Here is a 21,168-nt window from a genome sequence, read left to right as displayed (position 1 = left end):
CAAAAGTATATGGCAAAAATAGGGAGACAAAGAAGGGTGCATTTTTTCACGTTGGCTTACATAATAAAATTTGTGGCGAAATCAGTCCCGATCTATTGCGCTATTTCCCAGTGCCTTTTAAACTAAGTAAACGTTGACGCAATCAAACCAGTGCACTTCCAAACTTTAGACATAAACCTAACATCAAGATATATATATATATATAGATATATATATATATATATATATATAGTATAGTAAGCCAAATCTACATGACAACCAGCTTCACGTCTGGAGATCACCCGAACACAATTTAGTGGTAAGTTCCAGGATGTGTCTGCAAGTAGGACAGCTCACCTCATCCACCTCCAAAGCCAGAATTTTGTCACGGATCAGCACACGGAAAATAAACTCTACTCGAAAGCATGGGGGAAAAATTGTAAATGCAGCTGTTTATGGATTTGGCAGGAAGCTGAATAGTACAGGCAGCAGACCACTGGTTTTATTTTACTGCAATCCAAACAGAACTGACGGGAAACGACGAAAACGGAAGACTGGTCCAAATTTTACCTATGAAAATTAAATGCCTATGTGACAGCTTCAGACACCACTTTGTAAACACTTTTTACACCAGTGAATCGGCCAACCTTGCTCATCACTGGCTCCTATATAAGCAAGTATACATAATGGATGAACCTTGGTCCGAGGTCCACTGCTGTGTACAAAATTCCTATGATCAGGACTTGTCACATCGACCCTCTCTTTCATTACCGTAATTTTGACGGAATGGCTACACATTTGTTTATATATCAAAGTCGACATTGGAAAAGTGCGATGAGTTTATACTACTAAGCAAACTTCATTGCAACCTGAACATATGACAAAAATGTGGTAACATGAATAATGTCAAGTACACCAAAACACTGAAATACAACAATCATACTGAATCCGAGCAACAATTCTTTTAACTAACGCCCGTATAAACCTCCATGAAATAAGAAAATCAAAAGACGCCTACTGCCAAAGAAATCGCTTCGACAAAATGCATTCCTGCTCTGCATAAATGAATAGAGGCACACGGGAATGCAAAGAAGATACAAAGGACAAAAAGCAACGGCCGACAAGGGAAAACGGGGCGGCATCCAATTTAAAACACACCAAAAGACCAGAAGTGTATTTATTCGGAGAAAACACGTCGCTCTAGGCATTCCAGGGTGCTCTCGCACGAAAAACAATCTGGACGTGACAAAATCACCATGAAATATGTATATCTTCTATTCCACCAAAAATGTGGTCAGTAAGAAGGCATTTTTTCCGAAGCAGTCTCAGTTTCCATCTCTCTCTCTCTCTCTCTCTCTCTCTCTCTCTCTCAAGAAGTCACCTAAATAAAAATAAACTTTAAAACCTCAACATCTTATAACCACTTCTCTTTTTCTTTCTCTAGAGAAAGAAAAATCACCCACAACGAAAAAATCTATATATAAATTTCCAAAGAGCCTTATATATCGTCTGAGCCTTGTCTTGATTCTCTCTTCTACTACCTGTAGTTACACCGCCTCCAGTCCTGCATTTAGCTATTCATGAATGCAAATGGTTCTCCACGTGGAAACAGTAAGAGATCACGGGGAAAACTGAAGAAAATAGCCCCTGACATAATCGGAATCTCTCTCTCTCTCTCTCTCTCTCTCTCTCTCTCTCTCTCTCTCTCTCTCTCTCTCTCTCTCTCTCCACCGGGGCAGTGATATACAATAAGTCCAACGTTCATATAGACTACAGAAAGGTAATACCAAATATTCAGACGTACGAATAGCAAACTGACTTGAGCTAAATATCCTTCCCTTTACATCCATTCACTAGTCTGTCGATATTATATTGCCAAGGGTAATACTGCTTTGCCATATACGGTATACTACAAAAATCAATATTTGCTGGAAGTAATTTTCACATCTGAAAAAGCACCAGGAAACGTTTATATTTGAAGCAACCGATTTACTGGTATAAATGCTTTACAGGTGGAGGAATTACTCTTGTATGGAAATGAAAATAAAGAACGCCCGTTTCTTCCTAATGGTGATGGCGGACGTGCCTATCGGAGCTCCATGTGAAAAAGCAATAAAAATGAACTTATTCTATCGGAAATATAATCACAAACATGTCGATCCTTTTGTCAATGCTATAAGGATACAGTATATACTTAATTTGCAGAGAGACATTAAAAACGTATCTTGACAATGTACGAAAATATTCATCTTCATAAGCTTGCTAACATAAAATTGTGGGAACGTCTCAATGTCTTTAGAAGCCTCATATCAAAAGTTAAGGAACATATGACATTGTAAGCAGTTTACAACTACTGTACAATTAAAACCAAGTTTATTAACATCCTAATCCAGTTAAGAATTTACTGATAACTTGTGGCTGCGAAGTGGCGGAAACAAATATTTCTTTAAGAGAGCGAAATGGAATCTGTATATGCCGTAAAATACCAGTCCTGTAACAATGGTGTGTTTCTTATAGGGGCCAGTATAAAGATTATGGAAATGAGATACCTAAACAAAGATGGCAAAAGGTATTTTCGAAGAAATAAAGATATTTTTTCCTCACATAACAATGTTAAATACATAGTGTCTTTCGAAGCGACTACTTAATCATAATAAAATCTTCATGCTTTTACAAAAACCATTCCAAACATTAATTCATACAAACGCAACAGAAATATTTCGAGCTAAAAAGCAACATTTTTCAGGCCTGACTGCATAGCCGTGAAAAATAAAACATGCAAATTGCCTAGCATAGCAGATCTAATTAAAATATGCTAAATATAACCATGCTGCACAAAAGGCAATTGTTATCCTGCAAGAGCAACAGCAACGCCGTAAGCAACCATTTGTGTTACGCCTCTGTTTCGGGGGGAAAGCTAATAATAATACATAGACCAAGCCACTATATAAAATGTACAACTTGAACGAGTTGAATGAAAAAAAAAGTAGATTATCATTCGCTCGTATATGTAAAATATGTGGACGAATGGAGAGAGAGAGAGAGAGAGGAGAGAGAGGACAGAAGAAGAAGAGAGAGGAAGGAGGAGAACGAGAGAGAGAGAGAGAGAGAGAGAGAGAGAGAGAGAGAGAGAGAGCCCTATGACGGCAAAGACCAAGATATGACAAAATTCAACATTCTTTTAAAAGCGCTGGAAAGAGCGAGAGCAAAGGTTAAATGTAACAAAATTCACATGCTTTTAAAAGAAAGAGAAAGAGCAATTATGGTAAAGAGTATATAAACATTGTGTGTGTTTTGAGAGAGAGGGCAATAACGCCCTTGGCAAATTATTAAATAAACTTCAACAATCCTTTCAAAAGTATGAGAGAAAGAGAGAGAGAGAAAGATTCACATGACAAGTATCTTATGGAAAAAGGACTGTATTCTGGACTAGAAAGAGAAGGGCTTAATTAAGGAGACCTACTTGTGGACTGGAGTAAGGAATCTTCTCGTACTGTGGCTCATCCCGGACCAAGTGGATAGTCTGTAGAGGAAAGAACGAAGAACTGATTTCCTCTACAAAAAATAAACAGGAGAAAATGAACACAAAAAACCAAACAAATATACCGAAATCTTGGTGCAAAAAAATATTCAGAATAATGAAGGTTCGTGTAACGAACAGTAGGGATGTAGTTTTAAGGCATTTCTGTATTTTTGTTTGTTTGTTCTGTGTAATTCACACAATATATCAAAAGGTAATAATGTTATGAATAACAGAAAAATTAATATGATGTGCACTGAAATAAAAAAAATACTTCTAATCATTATATAATTGAAAATAAACAATTCAGGATTAACATGTAAATAAGACATCTCCAAAAAAGAATTTCCGAGTTACAAAACATACCCAACGACCTAAATTTCACGTTGGACACAACCAATTCCCCATAGAATAAACGAAAAACACAATCACCATGGCTCTGTTTCCTTGGTAAAGTAAGCCCCGTTTTACCTTTTGAACAATTCTAGAGTTTTCCAAACCCTGGAATCGGGATTATTTTCCCTCAGCAGAGCACACCCACAGATATCAACAACTTCCATCCAAAACCCCAATGACCTGCTTCATATAAATTTACTACAAATCTTGCTAATCTTTCATTTGAACAGTGGTCCCGACAGAGCTACAATCCCAAAACATCCCTCCCTGATGTCAAATTCCACTGTTATCTCTAGTTCCAACAAAGCAAAATTCCGCTGCCCATGGTTGCAACCTGGCAGCAATTTCTATTGCTCCACGGTTCCAAATGAGTAGACATATTACAAGTATTTATTGCTCAGAAACCATATAGCATGGAGTAATGAAGCTTTTTGTAGAATGTTCTACATTTCCTCAAGTTTACATTTAGAGTACTTCATGGAATACATTCCATATGTGCACCTCTTGTTGCACTCACAATGTCGAGATGATGCTATTCCATCTCCCTCCTGACGCACTGCAGCATACCAACGTCAACTGTTTGGACAACTTTAACAATGCGTCTACGAAGTGTGGCAAGATCATGAAGTGCTCTGAATGTAAACTTGAGGAAATGTAGAACATTCTAAGAAAAACTGCATTACTCTCTGTTATACGGTTTCTGAGCAATAAATACTTGTAATGGTAATGGGACTTTTTGAATCCCTATATTTCCCAACTACTAACAACAGCCCTGCCCCTACAACTCAACTCCAACCACAGAAGGGGCAATCCCACAGTTTTCCTTCGTTCCAATATAGCAACAAACCTAAAGTTCCCTTCTGCTCCTACCAGAAAAACATAATCACTTTTCGTTCCGGTTCCAACATTGCAGCAAAAACTAAATAATGAAAATAACAGTTTGGGATAAGAACTATGCAAAATCGTTTGAATTTGAGCCAGAGGGATAGTCACATACTATAAATCTACAACATCATCAGTAATGCTGTGAAGATTTGCATGATTCTCTGTCACTAGATTTAATTGCCACTAATCTTCCGCCTGGATGTCCAACCAACTACCTGTCACCACTTTTCAGTCAACATGCCCGGATGTTTTATGAGCAAGAGCCCGTGCTGGCAAAACGCCTGCTTAATTACTCCGAACTCCTGTCTCTCTCTCTCTCTCTCTCTCTCTCTCTCTCTCTTTTATATAATGCCAAACACACTCATCAAATCAATAGAGATTATTTTGAGAAAAATAATAATAAAATTGAAAATTTAAGTTTCTAAAGACCCGAAAATGAATCTCACAATGTAATCATCGAAGCTTATGCAATCAACGGAAGTAATGAAAAGAAATGACAAAAACAAGTGATTCATAAGAAAATATACTAATACACTGTATATAATATATGTGGAAAAACCAAAACTTATGTATAAACTCAATAGAAACGCCAAGGGTACTTACGGTTCAAGGACTGATTTTGTAGTATTGTGTAAACCACTCATAACTAATATACGTAAAAATATTAGTTCTAAGGTTATTCGGAAAATATGAGATCTTCAGTGACAGAGGTTATATGAATGTGCGCATTTAACACACACACACGAACTGTTTTCGCTCAAGTTTTATAAAACCAGCATTCATCTTCGGTTCAGCAAATGTAGCTAAGAAGTATTAACGCGGCTAAGTATATTGTCTTTGTCATTCTGTGGATAAATGCCTTACTAAGGGACTGTAGTTATGTGGGTACTTTATAATGTATCATATATATATATATATATATATCTATATATATATATATATATATATATATATATATATGCATTATGATGCATGACTAATGTTTATCACATAAAGGGCAAATAAAAGAAAACCACAGGCAAGCAAAACGTCATGTGACAACTTTTTTCATTACTCATTTGTAAATCGAAAAATTATTCCATGATGTTCAGTTACAACTAAACAAACAAATAAGGGCTACTTAATGAAATGAATGCAAATGTCAGCGCAGCACCTCACCGGTCAAGAGAGGGAGTCCCCCTTTTGCTCGCAAGCAAAATTGAAATCGGGTCGACAATTGCAAACAAATAACAGAACACGAACACTGCACTGGTGATAACCCTGCGGCAATAAGAGATCAAATAGAGATCACGCATGAAACGTTGAATATTTTATGAAACGTTTAAAAACGCAATAGAGATTACTACAATCCCATTAATAATTCCCCCAATCACTCGCAACCTTACGAAAGCGAGAGTGGGGAGAGAGCAGAGGTTGCTTGCTCTTGTATAATAACTTTCTCCTTTTTGCTTTTAAGTAATTGTCGTTTAACTCTTCTTTAAATTAATCACATGAACCTGGAGAACAATACTGATTAGTGTAAGACAGACCTAACAACTGCCCTGACAGCAATTATATTCAACTTAATTTCAACAACACCTGTAGTCAGGGCAAAAATGAACCTTGTAGTTATTTCTGAGAAAGGCCACAAATTACCAATGCCCTTAGTACTTCGTATTTGAATACATAAGAGTCCATGAAATACTACTCGATTACTAACTTTTCTTTTAAATTGTGAAAGCATGTTAATATTATATACTTCAGGACGGCGTCCAAACTTATCACTTATTGAATGTAAATTGAAATACAGTCGTGCATTGCTCTAATGTAAAATATGAAAATGGAAAATAACTGGGTAAGAAATTCAAATTACTGATATACCAAACATAATGAAAAGTGGAGCGAATTTTGTGCTACGCTCAAGTTTCGAAAATTAATCTGAATCGTAGTAAAAAATATGAGTGAGAGAGAGAGAGAGAGAGAGAGAGAGAGAGAGAGAGAGAGAGAGAGAGAGATTATCTCGTCGAGGCCCTCCGTAGTGAGGACTTCAGACATTTTGTTGCAGTTATTAGAAGCGATGCATTTGGATCTGAATTCGGAATGATTACGAGGTGACGGATCAAGAGAGAGAGAGAGAAAGAGAGAGAGAGAGAAAACCTCTAGGAATACCGATATATTTAGCTATATAACTATCGCTCACATAGAGAGAGAGAGAGAGAGAGAGCACTCGCAGAACATTTTAGAATCCTTCTGGGAATACTGATATACTATGTACTATAGCTAACCGTCAAAGAGAGAGAGAGATGTAAAAATGGACCGAATCGGCGAAGGAGTGTCCAAGGCGGTGACAGTACAATTCATCAGTGGGCCTCCCGGGAGAGGTTGCCGGGACCTTCCACAATTCACCAAATCCTTCACTCCCAAAAGAGGGAAAATTGGGAGATGAGAGTTGCAAGGGAACATAAGGAAAGAAGGAGAATGAGGTGGAAAGAGACGAGATAACAAGGTAAGCAGAGAGACAAGAGAGAGATCGAGAGTGTGTCGAGTATCCCAAACAGTTCAAGCCGATTAAAATATATATTTCTTGGTTGACGGTCGAACTAAGATGCAATTGAGGAATTGCGACGGTGTACGATTAAACATCTGTGGAAAAGGCTTCGCTGAAACGCAGGGAAACGTCAGGATTCCGAAAAAATGATTACGAAATGATTTGAGACACATAAGAGCTTCATAATAATTTACGTAACGTTATCTGTTAATTCTGTATTTCACTCTTAATTTTCGCTAAGTTTTTCCAAACAATCTCTACTCCTACAACCAGGAACTATTAAGCTGAGCCAAAGAGAGAGATGGAAAGAATAAATATACTGATATATTTCACTGTTTAAATTATTAGTTTTATTTGACTACGGTGCAGAGACCGAGATGGGAACAAATGTCCCCAAAAATGCTCGATGCCACAGGAAAAGTGTTGACTATACTATTTGTGATAACATGCCGACATCTTGAAAACTGACAGGAAATACAGAAGAGCAAGGGAATTCCAAAGTTCAGAAGTAGGTGGAATTTAAGACAGATTCCTTTATAAACGAAAAAAAAAAAAAAAACTTTCGTTCGTGGCATTTCTTCTTTCCTCAACCTGATAACAAAGTGATTATACCCAAAGACCAAGATTTGTCACGAACATAAAAACAATTTAGTCTTTAATCTCCAGTTCTGTTGTGACTCTCTCTCTCTCTCTCTCTCTCTCTTTCTTTGTACACGAGCTCAACATATAAACATGATTAAATCTAAATAGTTGCTTTTTAATAACAAAAAGACAAAACGTGAATAATACGAGGGAAAAAAAAAAGAAAGCAAGCATAATTACAAAAAGATAAGAGGATGACGAAAAAATGTTTGGCCGCGACACGGCAGTTTATGGCGGGATTATGGCACACGAGAGAATGCCAGTACAGACAGATTGGGATGGTTCTTGAAGGCATAAAAATGAAGATGAGGAGAATTAATATGGCATTAAGGGGAGGCTTAATGAAAACCGTTAAGATGATAATGGCGGAAAAGCAGCAAAATGAGGCCATGGAACGAGAGGAGAGAGCCATGGAATGAGAGTTCTCTCTCTCTCTCTCTCTCTCTCTCTCTCTCTCTCTCTCTCTCTCTCTCTCTCATTAAGGCGACTTTTTCTTCAGAGAAGAGAGGTGGGGGGAGGGGGATGAAGTCTAGGGCTTCCAGAAGGATGGAAGAGGGACGTGTCTATGCCTTGACAGACATAATACAGACATACATATACACACACACAGAAAAGGGGGCATCGGGCGGAAAGGGACAGGAAAGAGGAGGGGGAGGGGTGGGGGGGGGGGGGGGGGGGGGGGGGGGGGGGGGGAGGGACAGGGAATGGGAGGAAATGGGTGGAAGAGGAGGAAGAGGCAACAAACCCAAAAGACAAATGATCATCCCTTCCCAATCAGTGGCCCCGGGGGAAGAACCCTGATGAGCCTCTCCTATGTTTAATTCACAAAATCGTCGCATCAAAGAAGGGCGACAGGAGACAGATGAATGACTCTTGAGAGGGGGAACCACCGGGATAAAAGAAAAAAAAAAAGAAAAAAAAAGAGAGAGGAAGGAAGGGAAACAAGGGATAATACATCTGGGATGGGGGCAATTACTCAATGCAAAGGAAAAACCGAAACGAGCCTTTGTGAGCTTATGCATATACGTAAACATCTCCCGTGTGTCCTGTGGCCTCAGGCCCCATCCCAAACGCGCGCGCGCGCACACAACAAAAGGTACACAAGAAAACTAGAAGATATTAGGCAAAATCATGTCTGTAAATACTAATGCATAGCATTAACATCCAATAGCATATGCAACACCACTTGATGCTGTACAAGAACAAGGGTAAAATATGAACATGTACAAGAACAAGGGTAAAATATGAACAAACTTGAATAATTTACTTATAATGCATCTGTATGTGGTATGCAGAGCTCAGTTAAAAAACCGAGTTTCAAAATAACAATATCAGCGGATTCTGGTGATCTTCTACCAGAATTTTCGTACTGCTTTTAATAAAAGATTAAATTTTCCGCAGAACCAATATGCGCATTCAATTATAGCATTCGGAAAATTTGGGTAATAAAATATTAAACGGTCCTAGTCCTGGCATAAATACGAAATATCATAAACCGTATGTTGAAAAAGCCATGAGTCATTAATTATCATGCAAGATATATAGATATATACTTACATATGTATATATAATATATATACTATATATATACATACGCATATACATACGATACATATTATATATATAATATATATATACTATAGAAAATATATATATATATATGTATATATATAGATATATATGTATATATAGGCTAGAGCCTACAGCTAAGACCGAGAGAGAGAGAGAGAGAGAGAGAGAGAGAGAGAGAGAGAGAGAGAGAGAAGCAATGTAATGGTAATGTAGGTAGATGTCTATTTGTCTGTTTGCGCGGGCTACTTTAAACTTCTGGAAGATTTGTCTGGAAACGTTTCGTTTAGGCTGCAACTGGCCATATATTGCAACCCGAGATTCCTTCCTTACACGAAACAAAGCAAACACGAGCAATGCTTCTTTAAACAAGAGCTCCGTTTGCCAAGAGGCGATTCATCAATGTCTGTTTACCAAGAAGTCGGGAGATTAAATGTAAAACGATCATTTGAGTTAATGCATTCTCCTCCTCCTCCTCCTCCTCCTCCACGAAAATAAGGCGTTTTTTTCAAAACCTTCCACAATGCAAGAACATATTATCTGGACGCGCTTCCAGACATTACGTTAAAACAATCATGAATAATTCAGGTGATAAATTACCCCAAACAGAATGCAGTCCCAGTTTTCTCTCTCATGAGCGATCCATCATTTCTCGTTCCATAATGAATTAGAAATAATAAACAATACATAAAACAAAAAATATTCGCCACATCACTTACTGACATAAGGCTCCAGATATATTTCTTTCATTCAACACCTTATGAACATAATGATAATCAACACTCTAAAGTTATGAAGCTTTTTAAGGTCCTTATGTTATGAGAGCCATTGCTTGAAAAGTGGCAAGATCATAAATTGGGCCTTTATCTGCAAGAATTGAGTTAGACGTTAAATTTATGCATAAATCTCCCGAAATAAAAATATCAGAGTACTCGTGACAGACACTTGAGCACTCCTAGCAAGTACAATTTATTTTTATTTATATAGATTTTTGGCATTATGCCACGCGCTGGGTCAACTAAGGCCATTCAGCGCTGAAACGGAAATTGAAAGTAAAAGGTTTGAAAGGTGGAACAGGAGGAAAACCTCGCTGTTGCACTATGAAACAATTGTTAGGAGAGGGTGGACACCAAGATGTAAGAATGAGAATATGAATGGAGGTACAGTGAAGGGAATGAAGGTAGTTGCAGCTAGGGGCCGAGGGGACGCTGCAAAGAACATTAAGTAACGCCTACATTGCACCGAATGAGATGCACTGACGGCAATACTCCCCAACGGGGTCATAGCAAGTAAAAACCACTCTGATAGCAAGAGGAGATACGACTTGAAATCTGTTGTTGCTAAAATCGATTTAATGTTTGTTAGAAAAAAAAATAGTAAAAATAAATAAGCAAAAATTCAAGAAAAATGGCGCATCTAAAGTAAAATTATTTTCTTTCCTTCAGGAGGCTAGGAGGCACTCGGACACAAATACCTCAAGCTAAATGCACAACATAGGCGAAGATTTAACCTCCGTCTTAACCTCGCGTGCATTATTAGTTAAAGCAAGCATTCGAATGAAAATACATTCAAGTTCAATGCGGATTAAATCCAATTCGACATCATAATACGACAGACTTCTTTTCGTCAACGAATGTCAGCGTCCCTTTAAACAATGAAATAATCTCTTAGTACTATACTACTTTTCTCTTTACAATAGTTTTTTTTTTACAAAGATACACATTAAGCGCAGAAATATTACCTAAATGCATTATGAGCTTTTTTAACTTTTCCAATATAATATTTGTTCTTTATAATAAGAGTAATAATAATAACAAAGCCGATCTAATAAAGCTGTACCCAGAGATTAATAAATACAATTCCACTCTCATATAATTGGATGCTTTGAGATGCCGCATAACTGGATACCCAGAACAATTACCAAAGGGTACGGTATTTCCCCGTGAAAAAAAAAGTTTTAATAAGGACTTCTCTTAAAATATAATTTAAATTCTGCCGGTGCGCTTAAATAAGATTCATTCACCAAAACCAAAAAGGCCCCACGTCGTTATGAATACTATTTGCGCTTCCAAAAAGTTGCTTCCAGATTAACCACGGAGGACCCAACACACTTATTACGAAACATATCTTGTTATTAGGAAACTTCCACGTTTGATGTCAGTTCCATCACAATATCAAAAGGCAACGCTCTTTAACATTTCCCTCCAGTCCTGCTGTCGCATTCATGGTTATTAATCTCTCCTCGCCAATATAGGATACAAACAGGATGTGTTTGTCAAAATGTTCGCCAGCCCCGTCGCAAATTCATTTTGACCTTATGAATGACCCTTAAATTTTTTCTACGCGTAAATTAATTTACAGAATTCGATCGTAATTAATAATTGATGGCGAAGGTTAAATTCCTATTCGACCTTAGATTTCTACATATGACCCTGACTTGACGTCACTCAGCACATCGGCTTCATGCGGATTATGCAAGACAAAGATGAAGTCTCTACCTCGAGTAATTCAAAATTTGGGTCCATGGTTAAATTCCTTTTTGACCTTTGACCTGCTAAGATACCCTTGACCCTTAGATCCGCCACTAAAAAATGCTGAATCACCATACCTATATTTATAGGTCTTTGTTTTCTAATAAACTAAAGCATCAAGGGCTTTTAAAACATTCAAAACTTAGCAGATGGCAGACAAATAGGTCAACTGCTAGACGTCAAGAACGGTAAATAGAGGGGACCTCAATAAATTAATAGCAGTCTTAATAAGTAGCTCCCGAGATATCTTGTGAACAGAGTAACCCACAAATAGGAACATGGCTACATACATTAACTCCGTTAACTTCAGATGACAACGGTAATAATAATAACTAGAGGCTGAAGTAGCTCCAGGACTCATGCAGAAGAGCGTGATCCTTGAAACGGTGCACATAGTAAGAAAAGTGATGGACTCCTAAGGAGGCAGGATGCAACCCGGAACCCCACACTATAAATACCACCCAGTCGAATTAGAGGACTGTGATAGAAAAAAAATAATAATAATGCCTGAGCATGAGAGATCCACACTCTTATCCTTCATCACCCACACAAAGTGCACCTCAAAACGCGAGAGAAGTGCCCCTTGAAACTATACTTCCGAACTCCGGAGGATAAGGACTTATAACGAAAGAAAAAACGAGAACAAACTCATTTTTTGCAGTATAAACTGTGCTAAGTTAATGAAGACTGCAAACTTCTAGCTTAACAAAAGTTAAAACTTCTTGAATTACGTGAGGTGCGTATTTGGGAAAAAATGAAGGGTTTCTTTCCCATCACTTATTTTCCATTAATTAGCACCACACGATCCATCCAAGATAAAACATCAGTATTTGGAAGGTACCACACTAATTACCGCTTGAATACTACTTTTTATGTAAAGTGTATCATTAGGAACAGAATTTACGTCTTTCATGTAGGTCTATACTCTATATCCTATAAAAAAAAAATCCACGGTATACAGTGTATTCATTACTGACATCAGATCACTAAACTGGAATAAATATAATTTATTCAAAGGGGTCTTCCTATCTTTTGCAGAAACATCACTTTTAAGAGATGGACATCGCTTTTATCACGTAGATATAGCTTTGCCAAGTTCTACCAAAAGAACTTTGCTAATAAAAAAGCTATGTAACTTTTAAGGTTCCTGTACTTGTGCTAACGAGAAATCACTTTATTACCAAAAGGACATTACTATTTTACAGAATGAGCGCCACTATTTTAACAAGTGGCCATCAATATTTAATAAAGCAATATGAGAATTTTAACATACTTGATATTCTCTCATTTTATCATAAAGCTGAAAAGGTAAAGGCTTTCAAAGACTTATGACGTAGAGGAAAGGCCGTTAAAAAATAATAAATAAAACAAGGCACAACAGGGGAGAAACCCAGGAATTGGGAAATTGAGAAAAAGGGAGAAGGAAAAAACAGGCAGATAGGAAAATAACAGACTGAACAAGAAAATGGAATGAAAATATAAGAAGTACAGGTACCACCATAGTTATAAGAAAGCCATATCTAGGAGAAGGAATACATCTTAGTAATATTTCTTTGAAGACATTCCTCTACAAAGAAAAAACTTTAGAGAAAAAAAACTGTTGAACAACACCAATCAGCCTGGTGAGAGAGAGAGAGAGAGAGAGAGAGAGAGAGAGAGAGAGATCAGGAGGGTAAAACTGTTTGGAAGATTTAATTGAGTCAATCCATCTACCAATAGCTGTCGCCTTTCTCTCCCCCAATCTCTCTCTCTCTCTCTCTCTCTCTCTCTCTCTCTCTCTCTCTCTCTCTCTCTCTCTCCACGTCGTCAACGACACAAAATGGATATAAGCCCACAGTCGAGACAGAAGGCCTAATCTCTTCCAGATAAACGCACGAGGACAGATTCCTATGAGAACAGAAGAACTTCACTGTAATCTCTTACTTCTATAGCAACATTTGAAAACATGTAAATGTAAACTTCTGAATATGTGGATTTATAATTTATAATATATATAAGTTCTATATATTATATATATATATATATATATAATAATATGATTATATATATATAATATATATAGATATATATATATATATATATATATAATATATATATATATGAGAGAGAGAGAGAGAGAGAGAGAGAGAGAGAGAGAGAGAGAGAGAGAGAGAGAGCAGGAGGATAATTGTTACTCTGACCGACAGACAAACAGTACTGCTGGCGTTCTTCTCATTCTCTCAGAAAATTAAGGTAAATCTCTAGGGGAAAACTTCCCCTCTCCTGCAAGTCAGAGAGAGAGAGAGAGAGAGAGAGAGAGAGAGAGAGAGGTTAACAAAACTACGCAGACAATTAAATTCCAATAAAAATTCAATGGTGTTCTATTTATTGAAGACTTATGTATAAATACTGCCCGCACTGACCCTGCCACAACATCGAATAAACTAAGAGCAAGCTTTCTTTCACTCTCCCATTGCCATTAAGCCTGCTATACCTATCTTTAATCTATTTGTCTAACAAACAGCATATCGACTACTGAACCTTTCACAATCAAAACAACTATAGCGTCAAAGAAAACAAAGTATCATGTGCAGATTAATATGTAAATCATTGTGAGGTGAAATATGAATCCATCAACACATTTTACTCGGAGAGGAAAGCAGAAACTGGAAAAGGGGAAGAGCAGATTATCTAACGCTTCGGAGTCTGTACTGCTCTTACAATGGGTGTTATTCCCAACCAAGGTCAGACTTTATTTCTAAAGCGTATGACGATATTTCCTTCATAACTCATTTTGGTACAGTTCCTATGAAGAAAACCAGGTTTTTCGAGAGAGAGAGAGAGAGAGAGAGAGAGAGAGAGAGAGAGAGAGAGAGAGAGAGAGAGATACTGTTCTAGAAGTAATGTTTTCCTACGGGAAAAAAAATGACTAACAACTTAATTTTTCAAAAATACATTCAAGGATATTAGCCGATAAAAAGTCCTCAACTATTCTTAAGCACTACTCAAACCACTACTCAAGCTCTGTAAGTAGACTGTATGCTACACATGCAAAGAAGTACTACCTACGGCGAACACCGAAATGTCAATAATATTTCTAAAAAAAATTGCGAAGGTCTCCAGTTAAAAATCAATAGTATTCTAAAAAAAAATTCTACAACATAGAAACTCACTCTCTAAAGAAACTGCTGGATGAATGCTTTAAAAAAGAAAGTCAAACCCTTTTCTAAAAAATGGCAGTGGCTGTCAAAAACTTGTGTTATGAGAGGAGTAATAAAATGGTACTTACGACGTATGTGTGGTTGATCTGCTCCCGCAGAAGTCTCTCCTCCGATAGGGAGTACCTGGCATCGTGGGTGACGGAATCTACGGGCCCTTTCTCCACCTGGTGTTTGATGGCCTTAAAGAGGAGGAACAGAGACGGACCCGCTTGCTCCTGCAGGAGGGTTAAAAAAAAAAATTAATAATATGCTGGTATCTAAAAGCAGACGATTCTGAAAGCTCACGAGGAATTTAATCTAACTTTTGCCAGTCCAGAAGTTTTCGTGTACTGACGCGTACTTGGAAAAATTCCTTAAAAGTCCTCGTGAAGCAAAAGCAATAATCTTAAGGTACATTAAAAAAAACGCCTGCAAAGCAATGAGATTCACCATTGCCCTTTTAATAAGAAATAAGACGAGATGTTAAAAAAAAAGAGCTGGCGCTCTGAGGATAAGAAGAAAATTATTAGAGGAAATATTTACATCGGTACTTCGCATTGACTACGGCTTGCACATATGTAGAAACAAAACTTGTGCATTATTCCACTAAGATCAAATCAGTATTTATCCCAGAGACTTGAATAAATGCGAATAAATCCTACAAAAAAGAAATGAGTTACATCCGGACACTTTCAAGATAAAAAAAACGAAAGGCAAAACAGAAATAAAATTTTCAGTCTCAAATATGAAAAACAACAATAAGAAGAATAATACAACTTTGTTTACAGATTCCTTGGATTTACGGTTTCCACGACAATAAAGCAATGAGGAATCACTTCTACGAAAGATAAAATGTGTATATGTATATGTATGCTTAAAAAATCACAGTAGATGCACGTCACTTCATTAAATAAGCGAATACCACAGGAAAATGATAGGCTTGCATTTCTGCCTATCGTTTTCCTGTGGTATTCGCTTATGTATATGTAATATTATCTATATTGACATAATATTGATGTATATATGATATTATATAATATCTATCTATATATATATATGTATATATATAGATATATATATATATATATATATATACATAATATCTTATATAAATATTTATACCTATCAAAACCCATCGTCACCTCTCTTTCTGCACGAGAGAGAGAGAGAGAGAGAGAGAGACATACCGCTCACAAATAATATACAGCCCACAACAGCACAGTAAACAAAAGGAAAATCGAATCGGAAGACAAACGACCTCGAACCCTCGTGTACGTTATCATTTCGGGCCTTCCTATGAGGAAGTTACTGCCCAAAGGCAAAAATATCACGGAGGTGGTCCCTCTCTCTCTCTCTCTCTCTCTCTCTTCTTGAAATAAGGCTGCCAGCTTTACGGCTTTTTGTTCGGCAGAGTGAACGAAAAGGAAGGTGTCGTGTCTCACGGGAGTGCCAGAATGGGATAAAATCACAGGGTTGGGGAAAAATAGGATAAATGATTTATAAAAATACTGAATAACTGAAAGTAAAAAGTTAGTAAAAGCAAATTATATTCTCCCATAAAAAAAAAACTTGTGAAGTAATATAACTGCAAAGTAAAAAGTTGAATAAAATCAAAGTATGTTCTATAAAAAAAAAGTACTTGAAAAGTACTATAACTGAATACAAAATATTCAAAATTTATACTGAATAAAAACGAAATACTTGAATTTCTGAATTACCGCTCCATTGGAATAGAAAACGAAAAGCTAAACTGAAATGACACTGAACTCAGGGTAAAATAAAAAATAAAATAAAATAAAAAAATAAAAAGGACCCACCTTCAGATAAGTGTACATGCACAAAGCCATCCAGTTCGTGAGCATTTTCTCGACGACGCTCTCCGTTCTCCTGAGCATGAGCTGCGGATGCTTCGTGGCCACGCTCTTGTCGATCAGACGGAGGAGCAAAAGGCGAAGAACCTCCGTCAGGTATTCCATGCGACCTGCCATAGCTACCACCAGCAGTGATGCCACGTTCACCCTTTGAGAATGTCAAGGTGTTACGATAATGACAACCATTGTTGAAATTCAAACGTGAAAATTAACCTTAAATGGGAATACTATTGGGAAGTAATACTGAAATATTTTTTACTTTCTCGTTTTCTATCAAACAAACACACACACACACACACACACACACACACACACAATGTACATGAATATACTTATCTTTTACGGAGGAAAAAGCTTGGAACACACGTGACACGCATATCTACCTTTGCATACTCGAAATAAAATGTTCTCATTGCAAAAATTAGAAAAAAAAAACTAGGACGGGTACTAAATAAAGTTGCATTAGATCAGCACTAAACAGAAAACAACTGACTCACACTAATTAATAGAGGCGGCCTTTTCTGTGACACAGGGCACTTTACCAAGCACAAGAGCACAGCACGAGAGCACAGCAAATGGACGATGTTTGTAATGGTTCAAACACTCTTCCACTTGAGTAGACAGATAAGCACGTGCGTAGTCAATGGAACGCAAGTATGACTGGCAAATTTATTATTATGCAAACGAAGCAAATCATGCGACTAATTCATTAATTGCTAAGGAGTGCTTTGCATAAGCATGTGACTACCACCTGTTTCATTACTTGACTTGAAATGCTTTATTTACACGTGAATTAATGGCTGAATAAAATTTAGACTGCTGCTAATGCAAAATATGCCTTAAGACTTACGAATAAAGTACGGGTAATTTTATAGTCAATGAGAAACATACTGTATATACTTATTTGAAAATTGAATACGATTATGAATTATGAAGTACCATATACTGTATTGGATTTGTGTTTACACACACATACACAGAGTTTTACAATTCCACTTGAAAGCAAACAATAACACTACACACCAAACCACACACTTTCCTTGGAAGCAGCCATGGGGAAAGACGATGATATGTATAAAAAGATAAATAAATATGTAAAATAACAAAAAAATAAAGAAACTCACTTGTCTCGAATGTTGAACGTTTTCTGGGCCTCTAAGGTTTCTATGAGTGCTAGGAGGAAGTATCGATTAGTCAGTAGCTGCTCGAACTGTATCATAGCGCTCTCCATAGCCGGGCGGCACCCGTTCATTCGTAGCTGTAATAATAATAATAATAATAATAATAATAATAATAACTAAATACAAGTATTGTTACATATAATAATAATAATAATAATAATAATAATAATAATAATAATATAATAAAACGAAATACAAGTATTGTTACATATACTGAGTAAAAATTTACTTTTAATACGAATAACGTTGAGAATATCAGTATTGAATATTCTCAGTATTGAAAGTAAATACTTAAATATTAAAACAGAAACATTCTTCAATGCCAATACTTATGTTCACATTTGCAGAAAAAAGTAATGGCATGTCTTAAAAAAATTATATTTATTTTCATCACCGTTACCACAAGTATTCAAAATTTTACACAAATCACAAATGGCAACTGCTGTACTACAACTATCATGTCTACTCACTTTAGGGTCCATCAGAATCGGATGGTCCGTCACCCCGGGGAAGAAGACTTTCATGACGTAACTCCTATGGTCCAGGGTCGGGATCCCGGAAGACTGTAAGTCCGCCGTCAGATCGGTCATGTCCGTTTGGAGTTCGGCGAAGGCTGGAAAACCGAAGGAAAAGGAAGGTAATTCACTTGATCTTGATGGAATATTCAAAGCTTAAATACCATTGGATTAAATTCCTTTTCCTAATTAACACTCATGGAAATAGACACATATGAAAGTTAATGTAAGCTGTACTGTTAAGTCTATCAAATTCCGTCATTTTGACCAAAAGTTGTAATCAATTGTGATTACTCTGCAAAGTTAAGAAGGGGACGTAGACATTGAACTATTTTTATTCATTTATTCAGTAACGTACGTACATACGTAAGTGTGTGTGTGTGTGTGTGTGTGTGTGTGTGTGGTGTGTGTGTGTGTTTCAGAGAGAGAGAGAGAGAGAGAGAGAGAATGAGTGTACCCTAAACATAACTGCAGAAAACGAGAAATTGTAGAAAACGAAATTTGTAGGGTTAACCACGCCATTTCATATAAGGGGTTTTAATAGTTTTGTTTTATTCGTGACCATCACCTTTTCTTTAATTTTTTAGCATTAAAAAAATATTAGTAATGATATTGAAAATTTTATATATCGATAACACATAAGAAAACACCCATAAAAATTTAATAAGGCTCAGTTTTCGAAAGTACAACTTCTGACAAGTGTAATTTGAGTCAATACATCGACATAGCTCTTAAACCTGTCATATTGGCCAATTGTGTACAACACCAATAATAAATCCTGAAAACAACAGCAGAATAAATAATAATAATTAGTCACAGTCGTGAAGAGAGGTTAGCATTCACTGTAACGGGATCATTAGTACACAGACAAAAACTGTTGTCAGCACATAATATAAAATAGGAGTGACTAGAGTCCATTTCGTTACAAACTAAGGTACGATAAGAAAAGGGGTAAAAAAGGAGTAAGTTATAGGAGAGAGAGAGAGAGAGAGAGAGAGAGAGAGAGAGAGAGAGAGAGAGAGAGAGAGAGAGAGACTGACTTTAATAATTCGCACACTTTAAAAAAAATGAATGTCCCCTACTTTGCAGGGAAATCTCCGAGTCGAGTCGCAAACAACCTCCAAAGTTAATGTCGTTATCGTTTGCATACAAGGACTAGAAAAAAAAAGTTAATAAAACACTGAATTCAATTTAAATCTAATTCCCTTAGTTAAACACACACACAACCAGAGGGAAGAGGGGAGTGAGGGGAACCTTTTGCAAAGGAACATGAAACCATACCCTGAACTCTCCCTTACTTCTAGCGGTCCCCCATCCCACCCCCCCTCCTCCCCACTCCTAGGGGCCCCTAATCCTCCCACCCCCCAACCACCTTCCCCTGCGTTACAAAGCATACCGAGGGTCCCCCCCCCCCCCCCGCCCAGTGACTGCGATGTTATCCCCCTGAGATGTTTGGCCTGATAGCTACCCCAAAGATTGGCCCGCATGACTTCAGGGTTTCATCAACTGTTCACGCAAACATGTTTCTTGTATGTTGATTTACTCTCTACATATACGCAAATTAATCAGCGCAGTAATACCAGAGAGCGTAGATTAATTAGGCCATGTGGACATGTCAGCTGCATGTTCAAAGTCTTAAGTTAATTACTCAATTTGATGCACAGCGGTTCACGGTAATTGAGAACGAATAAATTGGGAGTTTAGCAACAATATTCAAAGGAGGCAATTTAGCAGTTTATTGGGAGAGTTTACGAACAACACACAAGTTATGGATAAAAAAAAAATTCCAAATAAAAAAGAAATAAGAAAGATGACTCTGTCGATGCAGGAGTCCTTTAGGAAAATGGAAAAAGAGGGGAAGTGAAAACCAAAGCTCTGTACCATAACCCTTGGGATGACCTTGAACGCATATCTGAAGAAAAGCTGCAATAAGAAAAGAAGGAAACACTGAAGGCATCTTTGGTAGTCAAACTTGATTAGGAAACAACCTACCATTGCACGCAAACTTTGGTCTGAAACTACTTAATCATTTACAGGTCTAGTGAGATGTTTCCAAATTATATATATATTATTATATATTATATATAATATATATATATATATATCTATATATATATATATATATATTATATTAGTTATATCACAAAATCCACCTAGAAGGCGCGTGAAAACCTGGACATCGAACGAGTACTTTCGTAGTTTATTCAACTTGATTATTCTATTTGAAAATGTAGAATAAACTACGAAAGTACTTGTTCAAAGTCCCGATTTTCACTCACCTTCTCACGTGCATTTTGTGATATTCTCAAGCACGTCTTCCTTCGTGCTGCACAGGATATACGTATTATTAAACTATATAAAGGATTATCTACA

The 21,168-nt window shown here is 36.9% G+C and overlaps 1 protein-coding gene across 1 annotated transcript in view; it reads right to left on the bottom strand.

Annotated features, from left to right (window-relative positions):
- LOC135212023 (plexin-B-like) overlaps positions 1–21,168 on the bottom strand; it is a 223,536-nt gene that overhangs the window by 15,137 nt on the left and 187,231 nt on the right. The window contains exons 12-16 of the mRNA XM_064245318.1: positions 18,751–18,893; positions 18,224–18,357; positions 17,046–17,247; positions 15,318–15,464; positions 3,443–3,502 (exon numbers count right to left, since the gene is read on the bottom strand). Of these exons, the coding sequence (XP_064101388.1) occupies positions 3,443–3,502; positions 15,318–15,464; positions 17,046–17,247; positions 18,224–18,357; positions 18,751–18,893 (686 nt within the window). The remainder of the gene's footprint in view (positions 1–3,442; positions 3,503–15,317; positions 15,465–17,045; positions 17,248–18,223; positions 18,358–18,750; positions 18,894–21,168) is intronic.

The sequence above is a fragment of the Macrobrachium nipponense genome, chromosome 19, assembly GCF_015104395.2.
Source record: "Macrobrachium nipponense isolate FS-2020 chromosome 19, ASM1510439v2, whole genome shotgun sequence".
NCBI classification, from domain to species: domain Eukaryota; kingdom Metazoa; phylum Arthropoda; class Malacostraca; order Decapoda; family Palaemonidae; genus Macrobrachium; species Macrobrachium nipponense.
This window is presented reverse-complemented; position numbering and strand designations above follow the sequence as displayed.